The sequence below is a fragment of the Chamaea fasciata genome, unplaced genomic scaffold (genome assembly GCF_029207755.1).
Source record: "Chamaea fasciata isolate MVZ Bird 193981 ecotype frontalis unplaced genomic scaffold, bChaFas1.0.hap1 SCAF_17, whole genome shotgun sequence".
NCBI classification, from domain to species: Eukaryota; Metazoa; Chordata; class Aves; order Passeriformes; family Sylviidae; genus Chamaea; species Chamaea fasciata.
The window spans coordinates 350245-372292 of record NW_027094102.1 but is presented as its reverse complement, the minus strand read 5'-3'; the positions used below and the strand labels follow the sequence as shown (position 1 = coordinate 372292).

General features: G+C 44.2%; 1 protein-coding gene across 3 annotated transcripts in view; it reads left to right on the top strand.

Moving 5' to 3' along the window:
- Positions 1-22048, top strand: part of PREX1 (phosphatidylinositol-3,4,5-trisphosphate dependent Rac exchange factor 1) — a 103764-nt gene that overhangs the window by 60079 nt on the left and 21637 nt on the right. For 2 of the 3 annotated variants that reach the window (XM_066199288.1, XM_066199286.1), the window contains exons 6-19: positions 369-530; positions 944-1077; positions 4194-4309; positions 5269-5418; positions 6343-6490; positions 10464-10564; positions 11112-11215; positions 11678-11727; positions 13450-13525; positions 15545-15617; positions 16325-16467; positions 17308-17400; positions 19499-19647; positions 20584-20669. In XM_066199288.1, coding sequence (XP_066055385.1) covers positions 369-530; positions 944-1077; positions 4194-4309; positions 5269-5418; positions 6343-6490; positions 10464-10564; positions 11112-11215; positions 11678-11727; positions 13450-13525; positions 15545-15617; positions 16325-16467; positions 17308-17400; positions 19499-19647; positions 20584-20669 — 1585 coding nt within the window. The remainder of the gene's footprint in view (positions 1-368; positions 531-943; positions 1078-4193; positions 4310-5268; positions 5419-6342; positions 6491-10463; positions 10565-11111; positions 11216-11677; positions 11728-13449; positions 13526-15544; positions 15618-16324; positions 16468-17307; positions 17401-19498; positions 19648-20583; positions 20670-22048) is intronic. The other variant, XM_066199287.1, reaches the window with a different exon arrangement.

Sequence of the window (22048 nt, the reverse complement as noted above, 5' to 3'; positions counted from 1 at the left end):
TGTTGTGCTTTGACACAGGTGAAGCAGAGACTTACAGACTCCTTCAGAGCAGAGATGTTTGTCTCTGTCAGGACAGGTGCCTCAGCCTTCTAAACATACAAAGTAAACACATCTGACACAGCAAAACATACTTGGCTTTAGCTCTCTTAGTGTAGCGTATTTAACATGAGCAATTGCCTCATTTATTTACCGGCATTCACAATAGCCCTGTACAGATGAAGAATAGAGAACAGCATCTGCAGTAAAATGCCCCCAAATTCTCTTCAGTTTTGCAGTGGTTCTGGCATTTTCCTGCAGCACTGCTTGCTGATGCTCATACCTTTCCCTGAGCCACTTCTCAGTCTCCATGTTTCCTCTCTTTTTAAAAGGAGCTAGCTAAGAGGACTCCCTCTAAGCACCCCGATCACCCAGCTGTCCAGAGCGCACTGCAGGCAATGAAGACAGTCTGTACAAATATCAACGAGACCAAGAGGCAGATGGAGAAACTGGAAGCCCTTGAACAGCTGCAGTCCCACATTGAAGGATGGGAGGTAGGATGCGGGAGCAGCAAGCTCCCTGCAGGCAGTTAACTGCACAGTGCAATGACTTGTGCTGGGCACAGGGATTTATTTCTGTTTCTTTTGTGACGTGTAAACACTCTTGAAGGTGTGGGCAGCATCACTCTGAGGAATTTGGCATTTAGAGTTCATTTTGCGTGTGCAGGCTGCCGCTGAACTGTAGCAGAACAAGCGGAATATGAAAGAAAGGAAGGTGTTAGAGCTAGAATGGAGCTGACATTTCTGATGGGCAGATCTCACTTGAAAGGCAAATCGATCTGGGTGAAATCCTTGTGAGTGCATCAGCTATTTCACAGTTTAATGGCAGATAAAATAAGAGTGTGTTAGTGAAAGACCTTCATTGTGCACTCATAAAGGAAAGTTAATCTCTTTTTTTTACGTTTCAGGGATCAAATCTGACAGACATTTGCACACAGCTCTTACTGCAAGGGACTTTGTTAAAAATCTCAGCAGGAAACATCCAGGAGAGAATGTTCTTTCTGTTCGATAATCTCCTGGTCTATTGCAAGAGGAAATCCAGGTGAGTCCCTCTGTATTTGCAGTTTCACCGTTCAGGAGATTTGTAAGTGGAAGCTGTGATCAATTGTTGACCATCGACTGTATTCTCTGCTGCTTTGTAGGGCTGAGTCCCAGGCGGAACTTCCCTCTGTTCTTGACTATTTCTATCACTTAGGCAGTAGGAGAGAGAAGTCACTCTGTGGTGGGATAAATATTCCAGGCAGTATCGGAGTGCCCCTCTGAGAAGAGTGCAGTCCACAGAGGAGTTAAAACAGTGCAGCAAAAGCTGTGAGTTCTCACAGACAAAAGCTTCTGAGGGCAGCTGTGTCTCCAGGAATTATGTGACAGTGCCAGCTAATGTGGTGAAGTTATGCTGTGCCTAAGAGGGTGATGTGAAAAATGATAAAAAGCCAAGATAGGGGAAAGTGGAATACTGAGCGAACAAAATAGTTGCAGGGCCCAGGGGAGTGAGAAAGAGAGGAGTATTTGTCTGTTGCTGTCAGCATTTACAGCCCACGTGCTCTGTTTGTTGTCTTCCTTTCTTATCCTGGTAATTCTTTCTGCATCATCCCACCTCAGAAACCTTAAGATTTATTAACACCTGCTGCTTGTAATTACAATAGCACTGGTGGAGTGGAAGGCAGCTTGCTCCTGCAGCAATTATAGGGTATTTCAGTTCCTGAGCTTTTCACCTTCACAACCCCAGCCCCATTCTCTGTTCCAAATTTACAATGCATTCCCTGCACTCCTTTTCCTCTCCCTCCCTTTCCTGTAATGCAATCCCCCTGCTTCAAGTTATACTTCCTTACTGGTGATGGCCAAATGGCATGGCCAGCCCAATTAGAAATTCTGTAAAACCACTGTTCTCTCCAAAGATCATTCTCATTTCTCAGAATTTGGGTCTTTTTATCCTTTATTTTTTCTCTTTCGCTCTCTCTTTTTTTTCCCCCTAGGGAAACAATGGAAATTTTGGAACACTTAAGCTTTGAAAACTAATTTCAGTAATGTTCATACTTTTTTGTGTGTATAATGCCAGATCTATACCACCTAAATACAAATTATTAGGTGACATCTACATTCAGAATTAGATGAGATATAAATGTTTACATTAAAAAAAAATTTACACCATCAAATCTAAAAGACTTCAAATGTTATCTGTCTATCTACCCGAAGCGTTTTGACTCTGAAATGACTCAAGGGAGAGGAAACACTTCATTTGGACCCTTTGCCATTTACCAAAGTCCAAAATTCTGTATGAAACAGAGTTCAGAAATTTGCGTTTTCTGACAGAAACTGTTCCTTATAAAACCCCAGTTAATCTGATAGTCATCTTCTCCTTCTTCAGAGCTCTTAGAAACTGTTCTGCTAGCCCGTTTGTCGTCGAGGTTAGCCTAACTCCAGTGCTGTCCAGGCACTTTTCCTGGAGCACTGAGATTTAGAAAACAAAATGTTCTGGTGCCCTTTAAGCAGAACTTCCTTTTGTACAGAAGATGTCCCCAAGCTCCTCTGTAGTTTGGCTTGATTTTGGAGGATGCTGCTGTAACTCCTGGATTTCTCAAGGGATTGTTTCCCTTTGTCTGACAATGTAACTCGAACTGATGGGATGCTGAGGATCTGATTACCACTAAAAAGCATAATATTTCATTACGCTTGCTGGGAGTTGCCTAATGTACAAGATGTATTTTGATCACTGAGCTACTTTATTTTGGATTTTTCTGCTGTCTCGCTGCTATTTATAATTAGTCTAGAATGGAAATCAATGTCTTTTCCTGTGTGTTGGTGTGTCCCTTTGGCCAGCTGCTCTCAAACAACTGACACGTTAGTGGGACGCACCTTAAAAAAACCCCAAACCCCATTAACAAACTGTCTCTGTCTGTTCCTAATTTGAGATTAAATTACTTAGTTCTCATCTCATTGTGTTTTGGTAACTTGTGGAAATCAGTGGAGCATTTCTTGATTCAAAAATGCAGTCAGAATTCAGGGCTGAGTCTTTGATAAGCAGTCAACAGTGCAGCATGCCAGCCTGGGCATCATATTTTTTCACAATAACATAAATGAGGAGTAGGACTGTCGAACCCAGGGTAAGGTGTGTTTAGAATCAGAATTCCATTTGATGTTTTAGCTCTGCATTAGCTCCTTTTGCAGAAGCATAGGGAAGTCTGGCAAACTGATGACTTAGATTTTCAGGGCTGAGTGTTGTTTTTTGGTTTTAGCAGGATCATAGACTGCTGTTTCAATTGAATCCTGATGTCAGGAGCAGTACGCTTCATGTAGGGAAATAGGCCGAACATGGAAAAGGTTTCCCTAGGGCCGCTAGGACAGGTTGACTTTTGACTTGAGGAGTTGTCTTTGGGGAAGGATCTGATAGCTCCAAGCCCCTGCTGATTTTACTGCGATATTTTTTGAATCTTCCGAAGTACTGGCAAATTTCCAGGGCTGAACCTTCACTGACTGGAATTTTGACGCCTGCCGCCTCTTAATGACCATTTGAGCAGTTGTGTTCTGGCTTGCGTAGCAGGGTTATTCTTGGACAGTGAAGCACAGCAGGTGTCACTTGGATAGTTTTACACCTATTTGAGGCACAAAAATCAGAACATGACTAGTAATGAAAAGTGCTTTCCTGAATTCGGCAGAGACGCTATAAAGCTCGTGGGTAAGGATGTAAACCTGGGTGCAAAACTGCCCCGGCAGAATTTTCCCCACAGCAACGTGTAACACGTGGCAGCGTGTGACACTGGCCTCTTCACGTAGTTCATTTGGGAGGCGAAGCTTGGTGCACACCACCGATGGATCACAGCTTTAGGGACACAGGAGCTAAATGCAATGCTGTCGGGTGAGGCAGCCACGTGCTGTTCATGGACGTGGATTTCAGTCAGTCATCAAGAGTGTCAGTCTTGAAGCCACCTGCATCTTCACACGATCTGGCAAAACAAGCTCGTTATTGCTGTACTAACGCTGGGGCACACCTGCCGTGGAAATCTGAATGAATTCCAATTGTGTAACATCAGAGGCGTGGTCAAACACCACCAGGCACTATACTGGAAGTCTCCTTTATCAGTCATATCTCAGACTGCTTTATTCATATATTTGTTAGACTGTTTGCTTTTGTGTTGCTAACAGTCTTCATCCTAATTGCAGAGTCACTGGGAAAAAACCATCCAAAAGGACAAAGTCAATCAACGGGTCCCTTTATATCTTCAGGGGCCGAATAAATACAGAAGTCATGGAAGTAGAGAACGTGGAAGATGGAACAGGTAAGCGACTAAATATTGTCTTTTAAGAACAGAACGAGTTCACATCTTGTGTTGGAAGGTGGTGTAAAAGTACTTGTCCATCCCCTCTAGTGAAATCTGAAGCAACCTGTGGAACTTGTAGGGCCTTCATCACTGGACCAACCTACATGGCTGGAGGGCTGGAAATGCTTTCAGGCACTCGTCCTTCCTTCTGAAATGACCTTATTGGGACTATGTGTTCCCAGAAGATTGTCTATTTTGTGTCCTAATCCAAGTTAATTTAATAAAAGTTACTTCTGTCTTTTTTCCATCCTTTTTTTTTACATCACATGCCATTACAGCTGAAATAACAGAATTTCTGGATCTTCTTCTCTTTTAGAATGCTAGTGCTAGAATGCTAAGTACTACTCTTAGTATCCAAATTAGTAGCATGGAATGTGACCATGAGCAAAATACGGGAATGGCAGTTCTGTTATGATTCTTGTATCCTGACACAGGCAGGAAGACCTGGGGGCTTCTGATTCCCTCCATAAAGGCCACACCACCACGGCCCCTATTGTAGTAAGTCAGGAATTAGTATCATGTCCTTTAAACAGTTGACACGTAAAGAATTTCCATGTTGTGGGGACAGAAATCCTTACAGTGCAGGAAGATGGCGTGTCCCCAGGAAATTCAGAACAAATAACCTGAACAAACATCACAGACTCTTTCACTGATGGCCTCGTATTTAAAAGACTTTAGTTCTTCTTCTGGGGGGAGTCATCGAGTGTCACTCCGAGGAGTGGAGCACTCAGTCAGTTTGAAGAGCCTGTGGGTACTCGGGCTTGCAGAGCGCTAAGTACAGCTGGGCAGTCACGGAGGAACACCTCAGGAGTGAAGGTCTTCAAAGAGGATGATTTTACCGCAAGTGTCCCACACTGGTGCGGTTAAGGGAGCCGGCGTCCTGCTCACTGTGTGCTTTGTGCTTTGGTCTTTTGCAGCAGATTACCACAGCAATGGCTACACGGTGACAAATGGCTGGAAGATCCACAACACAGCCAAAAACAAGTGGTTTGTCTGTATGGCCAAGACTGCTGAAGATAAACAGAAGTGGCTGGATGCTATCATCAAGGAAAGGGAGCAGAGAGAGAGTAAGTGGATGATGTGTTTTGTACTGCACTGAATGAACTGCAGAACAAAGGCATATGCACACACACCTATTTGAGAGAAGGAGAAAAGGTTGCACTTTTCCCTTCGTAGGCAGAATTAAAATCTGTCCTCAGTGTTTTCCTAAAGCCAGGAAACAGCTCTGACATCTCAGAGGGTTCTTGATGCATCACTGTATCTTACCATAAAGCAACAGGATTTACATCCAGTTAGGATAAACTTTTCTTCCCAAAAAACGCACAGTTCTCCCTTTCTCTAGCCTTACACCAGTCACTTAAATTCTGCCCCCTGAAGTACAGGATCACCTCAGGCTGCCTGCTCTCAAGCTAGTCGGGGAGGTGTCTAAAATCTGTGTCTCTTTTGGACCCCAGAGTTGCCCAGATTTGCAAGTTCTAGAGTAGCAAATCCAGAAAATGATGTGTCCAGGCTAGAAGACAGAAAGCACCAAAAAAGCTTTTGTGAATGCTGGGGCCTCAGCCAGCCCCTGGGGTTCTGTGCGGCGCTGATGTGGCTGGGCCATGTCCAGCTTTTCATCCGCCCGCGCCCACAAGGGTCTCTCTCCAGGGCTGCTCTCAATCCATTCCCCCAGCCCGTGTCCGTGCTTGGGACTGCCTGACCCGTGTTCATCTCGCTTTGGACTTCCTTCGTGTCCTGTAAACCAGTCTGATTACCCATAAGTTTAAAGCTGCTTTTTAAAATGGAGAAGAAATGCTGCATCTCAGTGGTGCTAAACTTACCAATGACAGTTTTGTACCCAGATTAAAAAATTACCTAATTTCCCACTTAAATGGAAAACAAGTCAATTTTTGTGTTTCTACCATTTTTGCTGTTTGGCCTCAGCTTTTGACTTTGAGCAAATGTTTTATTTGGTGTTAAAGATCTGGAGGAATTTCTGATTTTTGTTCCAGGTTTGAAACTGGGAATGGAGAGGGATGCATATGTCATGATTGCAGAGAAAGGAGAGAAGCTGTACCAAATGATGATGAGCAAGAAAGTGAATCTTATCAAAGACAGGAGAAGAAAATTAAGTACAGTTCCCAAGTGCTTTCTTGGCAAGTAAGTGACATTTGAATTGAAAAGGTCATGCACTCCAATTAATGGACTCTAGAATTTCTGGGGAAGGCACTGTGACACAGGTCAGATGAGCTTTGATGCAGCTTAATTACAAAGACTGTAAGCCCCGTTTATAGTGGTGATTTATTAAAAATAGCCATTGGTTTTTGTTTCACACCTTACGCAGGCTGAATAATGTGGCAGCTCACTGTGTTTTACAGTAAGTCATACCAGCTGCTGCAGATCAGCAGAAGGAGTAAGAAAACAACCGTCAACTCCCGCAAGCTCAGGGCAGTTGGTGGCCTAGCCTGTACTCTGTTTTGTATACAAGCAAACGCTTTCCAGGTGGTACTTACATCCAGCAGAACTGTCCAAGCCCCAGGACTGTGCTGAGAACTTCCCTGTTTGTCAGTGTAACAGGCACAAGTGAAATTTTGTGCATCATGCGACCTGATGTGTTTGTCAGAAGTATAGGACTATACTGGCTGGGGAAAATCTCCCTGATTCAGCTAGATATGACAAAGTAATGACAGAGCAGTCCTGAAGGATGACGTGTGAGGCAGCAGAAGAGACGCCGTGGGCGTCTTGGCTCGGTGATCGGCGCTGGCCGCAGCGGGGCCACGTGTGGCACTGCACTCAGGAGATGACCTGAGAAGGCTTTTCCACCTCGGCTGTTAATGACGGAGATGATCAGCTGTGGGAAGAGAAACAGTTCTGAGATACTTTCGTTTGCCTGCCCTCTCTGGGCTCAGGAACAGCAGTTTGCAGCAGCCTCGCCAGTGCACAGGGATGGAAATGTCTTTCTGACAGAAGGCAGGCTGGTAGCCTCAGCTGGTGATGCTTCAGCTAGAAAAAGGTTTGGTGATGTTGGAGAAGTAGTTGCCCTTTTCTTCTTCTCACACGTTCTCCACCCCCCCGTCTGATCTTGTTGGATTAAAACTGAAACCTTTTAGATCTGATAATGGCAGGTCCAATTTTTCATGCAAAAAGAAGTACCAGGTCAGAAACTTACCTTCTTCCAGTGTCGTGATGTACCAGCCTGTTGCGGGTTCTCTGATGTTATGCTTAGTTCCAAGTCTTATCCAGGATTTCCTGCTACTACTTTTCCTTTTAAAATGCCTGTTTTCTTACAGTCTGTCCTGCTCAATGCCCTCAGTTTGCTTGACAGCCACCTGACACTCCAGTAGTGAGGACTTGACCCTCCTTTGCTAATGGCTGAGCCCAGACTGAGATACCTACAGGTATCCTGATCTCTGACAAAAGAATTATTTATTTCTGCTAATGTTTTAGCTGAGTTTAGATAACTCTGCTGATATCTTTTCTGCATTCACTTACTGGTATAGTCCTGGGAAGCTCAGCTGAGTGCGACTCAGTCAGTACATTCCAGTCACGACTGGCAGATTTTGGATCATTCCCAGGGCTTTCCCTGAACAATGCATATTGCTGGCACCTGTTTATTTTTGCAGATACTCCTGCCTAAGGGAGTCACTGATAACTCTGCTGAGATGTATTCAGTGGGGTTTTTGTTATATGCAGCTGAGAGCAGCACCAAGACCACAAAAATCTTTTTCCTCTTGGTGTGTGAACATCAGATAGCTTCTCAGAATTCAAGACATAAAATGTTTTCCTGGGGAAACCTGCATGATCTAATCCTAATAGTTTCAGGGATATCACATGCATTTATTTATAAGGCTGTTTATTGAACTTGACTTCAGCAACTGACTGGCTTGAGTGGAAATCTGTTTTCCTGATGACTCTTCGTGGCATTTAGGCCAGTAACTGGTGACACAGTTGAATGATGTGTGGTGGTGTTGTCACTGTGTGGAAATGATATGCCGGCCATGCTTCTTTTCAGTGCTGCAAAACCTTGCGTGTGTAAGAGAGAGCATCTGGTAACCTCGGGAGGTTTCAGCCATCAGATTGTACAGCCCTGGATGGGTTGGATTTTCCTGTGTATTTCTTGTGTAGAAACACAGTTGCTCGAGTCCCTTCGTTTCCAAGGTGTTGCTGGGAGACGCTGTCCTGACCTGGCTGTCAGCTGGGAACTGAGCGTGGCAGCACTGAGGAGTGGAGATACTCTCAGTTGTCCTGGAGAACTGCTTCAGACAAGATTAGGAAACAAAGCAAGCTTTGCCATCCACTCTTTGAGTTGACGACTTCTTAGAAACAGTCTAGCATATTCCTTAAGAGCCTATTGGGATATTTTTGGATCATGTACTTCTCAGGGCTTATAAAGCCTTCAGATCAAACGATTACTGATTTTGCTTCTGATTCAAACGTCATAGAAATCTTAACGCAGCTCTTAAGAAAACCATCCCATGATTGGGAAGGTTCAGAGCTGTGAGGGTAGCGTTCAGTTATTTTCCTGTTGGGGCTCACCATATCAACCTTACATTTACAATCCACTTAAACTCCAAAGCGGGAAAGGTAACAGAGCAGCATCCACTGCAGTTTTGGGCCACCGCTGAAGGGCTGTAGGGAGCACGGAGCCATTGCTCTGGCCGGGGACCTCCAGGGCAGGGGGGCCTCTCCCTGGGGTGCTCCCTGGCTGCAGGTGGGTCACCTGCCTCCTGTGAGGGTGGGTGGAGCATCATTCTTGCTTTGCCTCCCTGCGCAGTGTGTAGTTTGTTTCAGCTTTTAAATGCTTACAGAAACCGTTCACAATCACTGGGGAAAGAAGGTTCCTTAGGAGATGGCCTGACTCATCCCTACTCTGGCTCCAGGGGCTTCACGAAACTCTGCTGGTTTCCATGGGATTCTCCTGGCATAGCTGAATAGCTGCTGCAGCTTTTTCTGCGCTATGACAGCTACACAGTAGCCCCCCAGCAAACCAAAGTTCTTCAGTCCTGAAGTTGTTCTGTTATTCTAAAGGCAAAATGCAAATAATTCCTACAGCTTCCATCAGTCGGTGCTGATAAATGCAAAGAGAATAAAAATACTTCAGTTAAAGCCCACAGGTGGAGACAGGGAGACAAGAATTTGTTAAGCAGCAACCTTCTGCATGTTGGCAAGCGCCCAAGTGTTTCACTGAACTCACATTTCCCATAAGTTGCTCTACTTTCCTATATTCCTTTTGTTCCTCTCCATGACTGTAACGCATTTCTAGCATAATTGCTAATTAACCTGGCAAAGAGCTCAGTCCCTTGGGGCTCTGACAGAGCTGGATTCATCAGGCTTGCTGTGGCCACTTTTTGTACTTCCTGTTTCTAATGAGTAGTGTCCTACATATCTGTAATTTTTGGCTGTTATTCCGCCAATACGTGCAGCTCTGCCCCTCAACAGAGAGGTTTTGTTTCACGCTGCATGAGCAGCAGATGAGACTTGCATCTTCTGTGCATAAATTAGAAGCATGATGTATGCCATCTGCCAGGCACCACCTCCAGAAAACGACCTTAACCTAACCTGTCGGTGGGACTCGTGCCATCTCTTACTGCTCCGTGCTTGAATTCAGTAGGTTGACTCTTCTGTTCTAAGTCCTGCTGTGATTCCATTAAAGCCAATCCGATTACACCGTGGGGCTGGGGGCAGAAATCAGGCCCAGGAAGGAAGATGAGCGTGTGTAATTAAGTCAGATCACGGCCACTACTTGGATAGGTAACTTGGCAAGAAGTAGCTGGGAAGGAGGATACCCTACTGTTGAACTTGATTTAAGGTCCTCAGTTAATCTTGCTGGCTCATCTTTTCCCCCATGGGTGTCTGGATTGCTCCATAAGATAAGGATTTGGATGCAGCCAGGTCATCTTTCCTTTTGTGTGCACACTGCCTGTGAGCTAAGGGCGATGATGGGAAGAGCCTAAACGTTCCGCAGAGCGTTTCCTCCAGGGATGCAGGGAATTAGTCCACAGCGTGGAGGTGCCACTGCTGACAGCAGTTTCCACCCTTGCTCCAGGGACAGTCTCCTGGGGCGGGCTGATGGTGGCAGAGGCCGGTGCCTGCTGCCCTCAGAGCTGACTGTGTGTTCTGCTCCCCTCGGCAGCGAGTTCGTGTCCTGGCTCACTGAGATTGGGGAGATAAGCAAACCGGAGGAAGGGGTCAACCTGGGACAGGCACTACTGGAAAATGGAATCATTCATCATGGTGAGTGTGCCATGCCACAAAAAGGGATCAGATTTCAGTCGTGCCCTGGAAGGGAGGGTGGAAAACTCAGCGAAGCCGATCACACTGAAACGTCACTTGTGTCCTCACCTGTAAAGCGCATCAGCAGATAGCATTACCCAGTAAGATTTTAACTGCAACGCTGTGGAATGGCTTTTCTGGGTGAAAAAAAACCAGTCTAGGTTTTAGAAGGAGCTCACTGGTAACTGTAAGAACCATGACAGAAGATTACTTCTGACAGCTGTAATTTCTGCCACCAGCATGCTTCTGCTTTTGGAGTTGCAGAGTTCTGGGCAACTGCAAAAATGGCTGTAAGTGCTGTGATAATTATTGTGGGAATTTGCCACACTTTGTTCAAAACTCACCGAGAGAGGTCAGATGTTCCCAATTCCCTTCACTAGGACTGTTTCCAACGCCTTACGTAAACTGAATCGGATGTAAACTTTAAAAAATTCAGTTTTTCCCAACTGGCCCATAAATGACATGGCGAGGACAAAAGGCAGTTTTAATTATCATGGTGATGTTTTAGTTTCAGATAAGCACCAGTTTAAGAACGAACAGGTGATGTACAGATTTCGCTATGATGATGGAACGTACAAGCCAAGAAGTGAATTGGAAGACATCGTGTCCAAGGTCTGTATTGTCTTTCTTGCTTGGAACTTTGTGATGTGCCTCGAGAAGTTTGCTCTCCCCCGGATGCCTTGGCCTGTTGTGGGGGACGCTGGCCTAAACTGTTCCTAAAAATTGTCTGTCAGATGAGTTCTGTTCATCCATATTTGTCCACATACCTTTTAAGAAATTTGATTCTTTTTTCTTAGGGACATTGGTTAGTGGGTTGATTGTGAGGAAGGATTATTGAGAAAGTGTTGCAATAGAGGTGGATAGAGGTAAAAACAGATTTCTGGCTATTGGAAGCCAGGAAAGAAGGAAGAATGTTTGACAGAGAGGCTAGAGAAACTGTTTTGAACATCAATATTAATCAGTACAAAATTCCAGCTGAGTAGAGACACCAGTGTCCAGGTTCTGTCAGCATTAGCTCGTCAGTGTTTCTTTGGCAAGGAAAAAGCTGCTCACTCTGCATCTTCCATTCTTCAGGGCGTGAGGCTGTACTGCCGACTGCACTGCCTGTACACTCCAGTGGTAAAGTAAGTTCCCCTTGTGATCCCCTTGCATTTATTATCTGACTTTGTTAAAAGGATGGTGTTACTATTGAAATCTTTCTTGGTTCTTACTTTAAGCAGTGATTTTCTGAATTTCTTGGCTCGTGGACTGCCCTTGCATCTCCTCAGCTGAGATCTGTAGCTGCAGCGCTGCTGCTGGAGATGTTGGAGCTGCGGATTCAGGGACGGTGTGCAGCTGGGGATGGCCACAGGGACTCTGGTTCAGGGCACATCATGTGCTGGGGACTGTAGTTGCTGTATTACTTGGGTTATAGAAAATATATATCGATGCTGAAGTGATGTGAAGAGATTCCAGTGTGGTGCTTGGATCCTGTCGTTCAGAGCACCCTAAACAAACAAAAGCCGGTCTGCAGCAGAATTAAAGCTGAAGCTGTAATCTGAACAGTCAGTCACAACATATTTGCATCAGCAGATGATCAGTAAAAGGAACAGGGCTGGGTAGGATGGGTTTTAGACAGTGTTTGGATATTCAGTTTTTAGGAAAAAGGCAGTACCAGGATCCATCCAGGCTGTAAAACAGCCCTGCTGGCTGTGCTTCCTTCCACAGTCATGCCAGGGCAAGGACCACCCCCAGGGGTGAGAGAGGAATGGATTCTACACAGACCATTCAGCATTCGGCCTCTCTACTGAGGCTCTCAATGAGAGGGAGCCAGTTAATGCAAATTAATTGTGGTAATGGCTTTTGTGATGTGGAGCTAGGAACTGGATCAGGACCATGAAACTCATTTCACATGTGCCAGTGAACAGCCTTAAAATGGCTTTTATGCTCTTCCGAACTGGATTAAATCCAGTGACCTTGGAGGTAAAAGGTGTTGGAGCCGCATCGTCCCCTGGTGTCTGTATCAAAATTCTTCAGAAATATTTCACAAAAGGCTAAACCCATCAATTATCTCCATGGCTTTGACAAGAGAAATGGAAGAAAACCGCAAAAAGCATCAAGTTACAACAGGGTTCCTTTTCCTTCTTGCAGGACAGTGCTGCTCTCTGCGAGGGCTGGCTGTGAGCTGCTGCCAGTTGTGTTCCAAGAACTAAACACAACCCTTCTTATTTACAATGACTGAAATTGTCTGATTCCATAAAAGGATACTGCATATTCTATTTGTGTCTGGCTACTACGCGATGTTTTACTAGAGGCAGCAAAATCTGAACAAGTGTGGAGAATCTCTCTTGACAAAATAAAAGCTGCCTAATTCCACGAGCCTCACAAAAAGGAGGCACAGAGGGAATGTCTAGAGTCCCTGTCTATGAATACATTAATGGGTAAACACTAGAGAAGAATTACTGGAGCTTATAGATGGCCCTGGTACTGAGGCAAAAGATGGATTTTGGATGATTTCCTGCCCGAAGAATGTGACTTTTAGTGGAACTGCTGGTGGCAGTATTCTAACCTGAGTTACAGCAGCAGCTTAGGACATCTGTGAAAAGAATCTTCTGGTTGCCTCTGGCTGGAATGTGAGCTCCCTGAAGATGGCTCGAAACAACATCCAGAGAAATTTAAAATAACACTGCTTTGTGTTGATCTGAACTATCTTCCTAATTCAAATTGCTGGAAAAGTTTAAAACTTTCTAGACAGAAAAGATGGCTGCTTATTAGTAGGAGGTCACAATAGGATATATAGGTTTAGAGTGTAAGAGAAATGCATTCCTTTTTGTCCTGATTTTCCCTGAATTCTCTTTCTTAATTAGAGACCGTGACTACCACCTAAAGACGTACAAATCAGTAATCCCTGCAAGTAAGCTAGTGGACTGGCTGATTGCACAGGTAAGAGAAGTTTAAGGTACTCTCCTTGCTAAGGGACACTTCATAATCCTAAAACTTTCCTTTTCCAATGTATCAATGGAAAATTTTAAAGTGGTTTGGTTGCTGTTCTTTCCTGTGTGCGTCTGCTTTCCTTCCTCCTCCAAGGGAGCTGTAAACAGTCTTGGTCTGAGACCATCTTAGTTGCTGGGTTTACACGTCCCAGAGCAACCAGCCACCGTGACTGGGGCTTTATCAGCACGTCGTTACCAAAACTGGACAGCAATAACAACAATTGTAATGGTGGCAGCAGTGATGAGAGTAATGGTAACATGCTCTGGACACGCTGCTTCACTGGGGTACTGACTGTAAACTGTTTCTGTAATTCTGATGACTCAAATAGAGAGATTGTATGGAAGAAACCTAAGTTGTCACATCAGAACTAGTGTGTCTACTTCCACATCCACTTTCTGTATGAAAAGGATGAGACACATTTTGTCAGATTGCTGATTGTAAACTGCTCTGTTCCTGAAGATTTTCATTACTGCCTTCATTGTATTTGGACCAATTCCTACATAGCATTTAGAAGTACTTATTGAGCTGAAAGAATTAAATCTATATTTTCTAGAGAGTGCATTTTGCTAGAGGAGTGTTTTGAGGCCAAAGTAACGTTAACGCCATCAGGAGTAGCCAAGTCTGGGTTAGACCCTTCCCATGCAAAGATCTGGTTGCCTAGAACAAACACAGCCTGGTAAAGGTTTAAGATGGTAACGTCAGGAGGCATTTCTCCTCCAGTTTATTTACAACTGAAATAATAAATTGGAATTTTAAATTCCAGTCTCTGTAAATAAATTACCCATTTATCCCATAAAATAACACAACGTGAGTGTTGAGCATTGTCTTACGACAGGATGTTGAAAATGAAAGATTTGTGAAGACTTGAAATTAGTTTATAGTAAAAGTTAAACTTCTGGTTTCTTAAAGCTATTTTCTTGGCTTTCCTTGTGTGATTACACAGTCATGCAATTCTTTCAGAACTGCTTTGATCCCTTTTCTACCAAGACAACAGCGTTTAGTTCTTAATTTGTAAAAGTTGTGCCTTTTCTGCTCTCAGCCTCTTTAATAAAATCTATGCTGTGGATTGGCCAAAGCGGATCCTGTTTTATCCTATATTGAAACAGTGCTGACACACCAGAGCGATGGGCTTTGCCAGCATTTGCTTGGCAAATAACTACAGCTCTCCTTAGCAGGATTTGAAGTAGGACTGGTGTTTTGCTGACAAGATCAGAGGGTGCTTGGTTGCTTAAAACTAGGTCAGTACACTACCCTGCAGCTGCCGGGAGAGCTTTCAGGTATCCAGCTCTTGAGATGGAGGGGAGGAAGGATGAGACACTTGTGTAGGGTGCAGCTTCTCGTTCAATAGGACTGAAAGGAGCACGCTGAGGTTGCTTCTGTCGCCCCCGCTGCTGGAACGAGGGGAGCAGCTGCTCTCCCTGAGACGGCAGCCCCCCGGCTCCCCTGTGCTCACCTCGCACCCAGGCACCAGTGCTAACTATCTTGCAAATTCGCAAGTCACCTTCAGTACCTGTTTTGAAGGACTATGCTCAAGGCTTCAGGTAGCGAGAGACTGAAGCCTTTGTAACCTGCTGTGTAAGCAAACTGCCCCTGTAGTGTTAACCTGCGGAGTTCACACACTTAGCTGAATACGGATGGGATCTCTCGGCTTCAAAGAAGGAGTTTTATTGTCTGTGACCAATGGGTCCTGAAGTCCAACACTCTGATTTCAATAAAAAGCCTTTACCTTGAGGTAATGTGGTATCTTTCCCCAGTGCTGGCGCTTGTTCCCCTGGTTCCTGTAGGAGGGACAGATGCTGTCTGGAGGAACAAACAGTGTTTGGGCAAGGGGATGCCTGTTTCATGGCTTGCCCTTGTTCCCCACACAGTCATCCTGCTAGTTTCAGAGCCACAAGCTATGCGGCGGGGAGGGGGAATAATTTAGCTCAGAAAAAGGTCTGAGGTGTAACACTGTTCTCCTGTTTCCAGGGAGACTGTCAAACCCGGGAGGAAGCTGTCGCCCTGGGTGTGGGACTCTGCAATAATGGCTTCATGCATCATGGTAACGCAGCAACTTTGCTTCCCCGCGGCAGTGAAACGAGCTCGTGCTCCAGCCACACGAGCCTTCCTGGGCTGTGCCGTACATGCTGCGAACACATTCCTGCAGGTTATCCCGCAGCACAGTCCTGGGCCGCCGCGTGGCGCAGCCTGGGGCCTCCCCAAGGGAAGCCACTTGCTGGTGGTTAAGGGAAGCACTGAGGGCACCGGGCAAGCTAGGAGGGGCACGTTTCTTCACTGCATCTCTCCCAGAGCCATCTGAGCAATGCACAAGACAAGTACTCTCCTGAAATAGCACAAAAAAATCAGATGTTAAGTAAAATTGCCTAGTTTATCCCTCTTGGATAACAGACACAATCCTCTGTGCTGAGACATCCAAATCTGAGTGCCAAATTGCCAAGTTAGACATCACCCATCCTCAAACGAGGGAAGAAAACGAATCACACCTGGATCAGTATGAAATAGAACATACAAGTCCTAAGAGTCAGCATAGTTTGTCAAATGAAACATGCACTGTGAAAAAAATTATTTTCCTAAATACAGAATTAGCTTAAAAATACAGAGCTGAGGAACTGACTGATAGAGATGCATCTGGTCTGTGTTCTGTAAAGATTGGTGAAATATTTGGGATTTCCTTTAACTTTCTTCTGTGTTTCTCTCTTTTTTCCTCCCTGTAAATGCATGTATGTATTTCATGTGTATAATTTCCAGTCCTGGAGAAAAGTGAATTCAAGGATGAATCCTTATATTTCCGCTTCTATGCTGATGAGGAGATGGAGGGCACCAGTTCCAAGAGCAAACAATTACGTAATGACTTCAAACTCGTGGAAAACATCCTGGGAAAGAACCTTCTGGTAAGAAATCTGTTAATGTTAACCTTGATGTTTCTGCTAAAATGGTATTGTTTTATAGTAGAGGAGAAAAATGAGAGAGCAGAACTAAAATTGGCAATTGCACGTGTAGCTAAGTTTTTCTTCATTGCATAATGAATTGCATAATTTAGGCCTTAAATCTTTGACGGTTCAGAAGGAGCAGTTTGAGTTCAGTGCTCAATTTCAAAGCTCGCAAAGCAGGAGGAACTTGGAGTCATACTGTACTTATTTAACCTGTTTCGCTAATGTTGCAAAACATACCTTTAAAGATTATTTGGGGTGGCTTAGATTCTGATCGCTGGGGAGCACTCAGACCGTTCATTATCAGGTCGGTGGGATGCATTCTCAAAACTGACAGATGACTACACTCAATCTGGAGTATATCCGCCAGTGGAAAATACTGAACAATGATGAATTCCGTTATCTGGAAGTGAAAGATCTATTGAAGGATAAAGGGCTAGGAGGAAAGCAAATGCAGTTTCCAAAAGAAGAGCTGATTAACCATTGGAACAAACTCTCAAGGGTGGGAATAGATTCTTCACTTCTCAAAGACTGCAGATCATACCTGAGTAACTCTGGGAAATCTGCTGTAGTATATACTAAGGGCTCAATGCCGAAATTACTAAGATGAAATTGTACAGCTCATGTTCTGTAGGCAATCAGACCAAATCATCTGGCAGTCCCTTTGCGTCAAAAGACGGAAGTCCAGATCAGTTGTGGCTTGCAATGAAAAGTCTAATTTCTCATCTCCAGTCTTCACCTTTTCTGTGACCTCCATATTTATGAAGCGTAAATATGTGTAAATATTGTGCTGTGTTTAAGATTTTACCAGAAGAGGATGACTATGGATTTGACATAGAGGAAAAGAACAAAGCAATTGTGGTGAAGTCAGTTCGACGAGAGTCTTCTGCTGAGGTAGGACCTCACATTCATATTTTGCAATCTAAGAATGTTTCAATACTTAGGAAAGTTAAAAACCATCCTTTTAAAATCTGTTTCCTTTAAAGGCAGCTAATAGAAGATGGCTGTCTTCTACAATTCCTGGTAATGAGCTGTTTCTGTAAATTGATAAGTGTTTTGGCACTACTGGGGGGCTTGAATACTATTGGTAAGTGATAGGATGAGAGCAGTATCTGTGTGATGGTAGCTTACCTCAGGTTCCTTAGCAACTTTATTAGTTAACCTTAATTAACTTTAATTTAAGGACAGAGGGAAAGTAACACTCTTTTGGGATAGCAAAGATGTTCAATGGGAAACAGGTTTATTTGAGTGAAAGCTGTATTCTTAGAAATGTGTTTTTCCCTTGAAAAGCATGCAGTCATTTCTCTCCGTGGTATTTTTTAGGAGGTCTACAGAATATATTTGCTTTGTTTCTCTGAAGCACATAGACGGCTCAAATGTCACAGGAGCTGAGTATTTCTTAATCACCCATTTAGTCCTACCGAATCCTTATGCGGGTAACACAGTGTGACATTCCATTTACCAAAACAAGGCACAGATAAACTGATGAAGATAAGAGAGGACCAAATGACTTGTCAAGGGTTTACAGTAAATTGTGGCAGCACACAGGACAGAGCTTCGAATTAAAAGTCCTGGGCAACAGGACTTTTACAGAATGTTTGAATGTCCACGTTACAATTGGTGGGTTACTCCTTTGGGCTACAAATAACTCTGGGACAACTTGCTTGATGCAAATAGCTGGAGTGGACAGAGTGGTTTTAGCAAGTTAATAATGTCACATGGAAAGGAATTTTGAACTGAAGTTCAGTGTTAGAATGAAATTATTTCACTATTCCTGATTCTCATTTGGTTTATGCTCACCCAAGAAACCAATCCTATGCTTTGTCTAGTGCTCAAAATCAACACAGGTTGGCCAAAAATGTTCCCAATCTAAACCGGTGCTGTGGACCATTGCCAGCTAGACAATCCTCTGCCCGTTTTTTGGCTGGAAGCTTGGGGAATAGCCTGCAAATCTGTTGTGGTTGAGGACCATTTTCTAAAGAACCTTTTTCTTGATCTTTCAAGATAACCTTTGACCATCAGCCCATCTTTTGAACTTGATCTAATAATACTGGTCCAGCAAAGAACTAAATCTGCATCTCCCTGAGCCAGGGTGTGTGTGAGAGTAGTGCTCTGTGGTCCTCCTTGTTCAACTCAAGAAACTTGTCAGTGGTTTCCGGGCAGAATAGAAAAGGGTTTGCCACATTTAGAAGGAAACCCAACTGCTGAACCCTGAAGTTATACAAAGTGGTTCTAATCTGGAAGGTTTAATAGTTTTTTAATGGTTCCTTGATACCTAAAACCTAGTCCTAATGTTCTTATGTTACATTTTACCTGGTCGAGATCATCGAGGGATATGTTTGAGGCTATTTTCCAGAGGGCAGAGTAGGGGATCTCTTGTCATTGGATCTGACCATTGCCAAATAACTAAAGCTGGGATTAAAATCAAAATTTTACAGCTTTTTAGGCTAATGACAAGCTAGTCCTTCACTTAAAGCAGAGACAGTTTTTGTCACCACTTCAGACCTGGTTGCATTTACTGACCTGACTGGGTATAGGTTGGTTTGGCAAGGCTGATGGCTGAAAACTGTCCCCAGCTCCTGTGCCCAGGCTGTGGGAAGTCACACGCCTGTGTCTCATGGGGTGTCACAGCCAGGCTGTTATGGGCCCACAGTTTTCCGTTGTGTCCCCCCACCCCTTGTTGTTTACAGTCTCCCTTTTTAATAGTCCCTTTAAAATTTGTAGCAGAGAAGTACTAGGATTCATCTACAGAGTGGCATGTTTCTAAGGCTACTGGTGAAACCTCTTTGTTTTCTGTAAATGCAGAAAACCTTTAAGGGGGAGTGACAAATGACTCGAGGAACCAACACTACTTACAGCGTGTTATTCCATGTGAAAGTTATCTTAGAAATGTCCATAAGTAGGGAATGATTGAACCTTGAAGCCTGAGCTTTCAGAGCTGCTGAAAGCTGCAGTGGTCCAAAGGGCTCCGTGGTGTTTGTTCCCTTGGCAGATGGCTGGCCTGCAAGCAGGAAGGAAAATCTATTCCATCAATGAGGACCTGGTGTTCCTCCGCCCGTTTGCTGAAGTGGAAACCATCTTATCCCAGTCCTTCTGCTCACGAAGGCCACTCCGGCTCCTGGTAGCCACCAAGTCAAAAGAGTAAGTGCCGAGACGGGCCGAGAGAAGATTATTGAGAAATGTCAGTTCCTAACCGCAGCTGTAGTGAAACCTGTGTGAACACTTTGCAGTGCAGAGGCCGCTCAGTAGGAAAACACGACAGAAATGAGAGGTGCAAGAGTCACAGCTTGTTTTCAGTGATGACCCTGGGGCTCTTGGGAGAGGTTGGCATGTGTTCTCTTTATACTGCGGATGACTTTTGGTTTCCTTGTGCACAAACAAAACTGGATCGCAAGGACTGTCATTCTTTCTCAGGTGTGAAGCTTCTCACAATACTGTGGGCATGGGGAAAACTATTTCCACCCATTAAAGCTTGGCTTATTTTTGGATGAGTCTAACAATATCAGCTCTTACATTTTCTCAGTCTGTTATTGTTTCTTATAATGAGAGTTGGCCCTGTTAGTGTCGTGTGTATTGTTAGATTCTGTAATCCCAGAACGGAACGTCTGTGATTTAATCTGCCATAGAACTGAACATCTCACTGGACGTTTGTTGCTGAATTCTAGTGCAGAATGTCTTGTCCAGTCTGTTTTGATTTTTTAAATCTTTTGATGGAAAAAAATCCTCTGCTGGTATAGGTCAGCATAACTGCACTGAAGTTTGTGTAGAAATGGAAGTGAATATAAATGCCTTAGAAAGTTTCTGTCAAGTGCTGTTCACCTAAAGATGTAATAAATTAAGAAGTGCCAAATTTTAATTAGCAAATTGAGTCTCCCATCTGCCTTGGAGATTGAAGATGGAGTATATTTCCATATACACTTCAGGTCTGTTTATTTGTTATTTATTTGTTAACACTGTGGGTGCTTTCTTTCATCCAAACCCAGTTGTGAATGCCAAGGAAAGATGCTGTTCAGAACTGCCCAGAACTCTGGCAGCCTAATTTGAAACCGTTTTCTCTTCTCCTTGATTTATCTGCAGGATTATTAAAATCCCCGATTGTCCTGGAGCACTTGGCTTTCAGATCCGGGGAGCAGCACCACCCTATGTTCACGCAGTAGGAAGAGGTGAGTAGAAACTCTGTGGTACAGTTAAGTTGGGAGCACAGCTGAATAGATAGATGTGTATATAAAGTGTGGGTATGTAAATGAATATAATTTCAATAAAGACAGATCCAGGTTCCGTTGTCCAGCCTGTTCTATACAAGTTCTGACAAATGTAGTGACCACAGTGACAGGAACCTGTGACGGACGAGAATCCCAGTCACAGAACCATAGAACAGTGTGACATTTCCTGCCTCAAGCTGCTTATCATCTAAGTAGATTCTAAGACAAGCAGTGTCGTTCCCATGAACTGAGTCTGGGGCCTCTATTTCCACCAACACAACACAAGGAATAATTTAATTCCGCAGTGGAAGAAACTTGAATGCTGCAATGCACAGTACCACGGACTCTTTCGAAGGCATTATCACTGCCCCTGTTTCTTCTGAGACTACTAAGGTAAAGCTTAACAGCCACAGGGGAAAACCCTAAAGCTGAATGGTTGAGAAATCGAGGGGTACTGCTGTCTGTTGTTTCCTCAATGTTTGCCTGTCGTCACCCACAGTTTGGGTCACTGGCGTCTGAAGGTGCTGTGGGAGCAGCAGGTTGGTAGACAAGTCATAACACCACCTGGACATCTTCATAAGACTTGGAGACTACTTCTCCCTTTACACAGGCATATATTGCTACAAATTACCAGTATAACACAGAGGCAGACTGCTCTCCTTGATCTTTTTAAAAGGAGAAAACACAATTTGACAGAGGTGTTTACTACATCTGTACCTGACGTGGTAACTGAGTTACAAGCAAAGCACAGCGTTAACCTTTATGTTCAGCAGATGCAGAAAATACGACCTTTTAGACATATACCACTTCCTTCCTTCAGAATAAGCGTGTGTCTCCAGCCGAGTGCAGTCAGCTTAGGCAGCACCCACGCTGGACTTCCCGGGGAGGGGACACACATTTATTGCACCCTCGTACAGCAGCACCTCGAACCATTTTTTCACAGTTTGGAGTGCAAGCTGAAAGTCGCAGCTAGGAAGATTGTCCTTTTTCGGGATTTTGCCTGGAAAAGACAAATTACGTTTGACATCACAGCTTTTTCTGTGGCAAATTGTGCAACAGGCAAGTGTTCTGTCTTCCAGGTGCAAGAGGCTGGAACAAATACAACAGTGTGTACTTAAGCAAGACTTACTTAGTGCAGCTAACGTCACCATAAGGCTAAAAGAGAACCGTATAAGAATCCCAAACAATTTCCCACAGAAATGTCAATTTCTAGCACGAATGCATTTCGGTCCAGGAGATTGCTGGTTTTCCCAGCAATGGATAGACACATGTTATCCTTACACAACAAAGCTCTCTGAATAGTAGCAAAGGCTTGGTTAACAAAGGCATGACAGGACTGA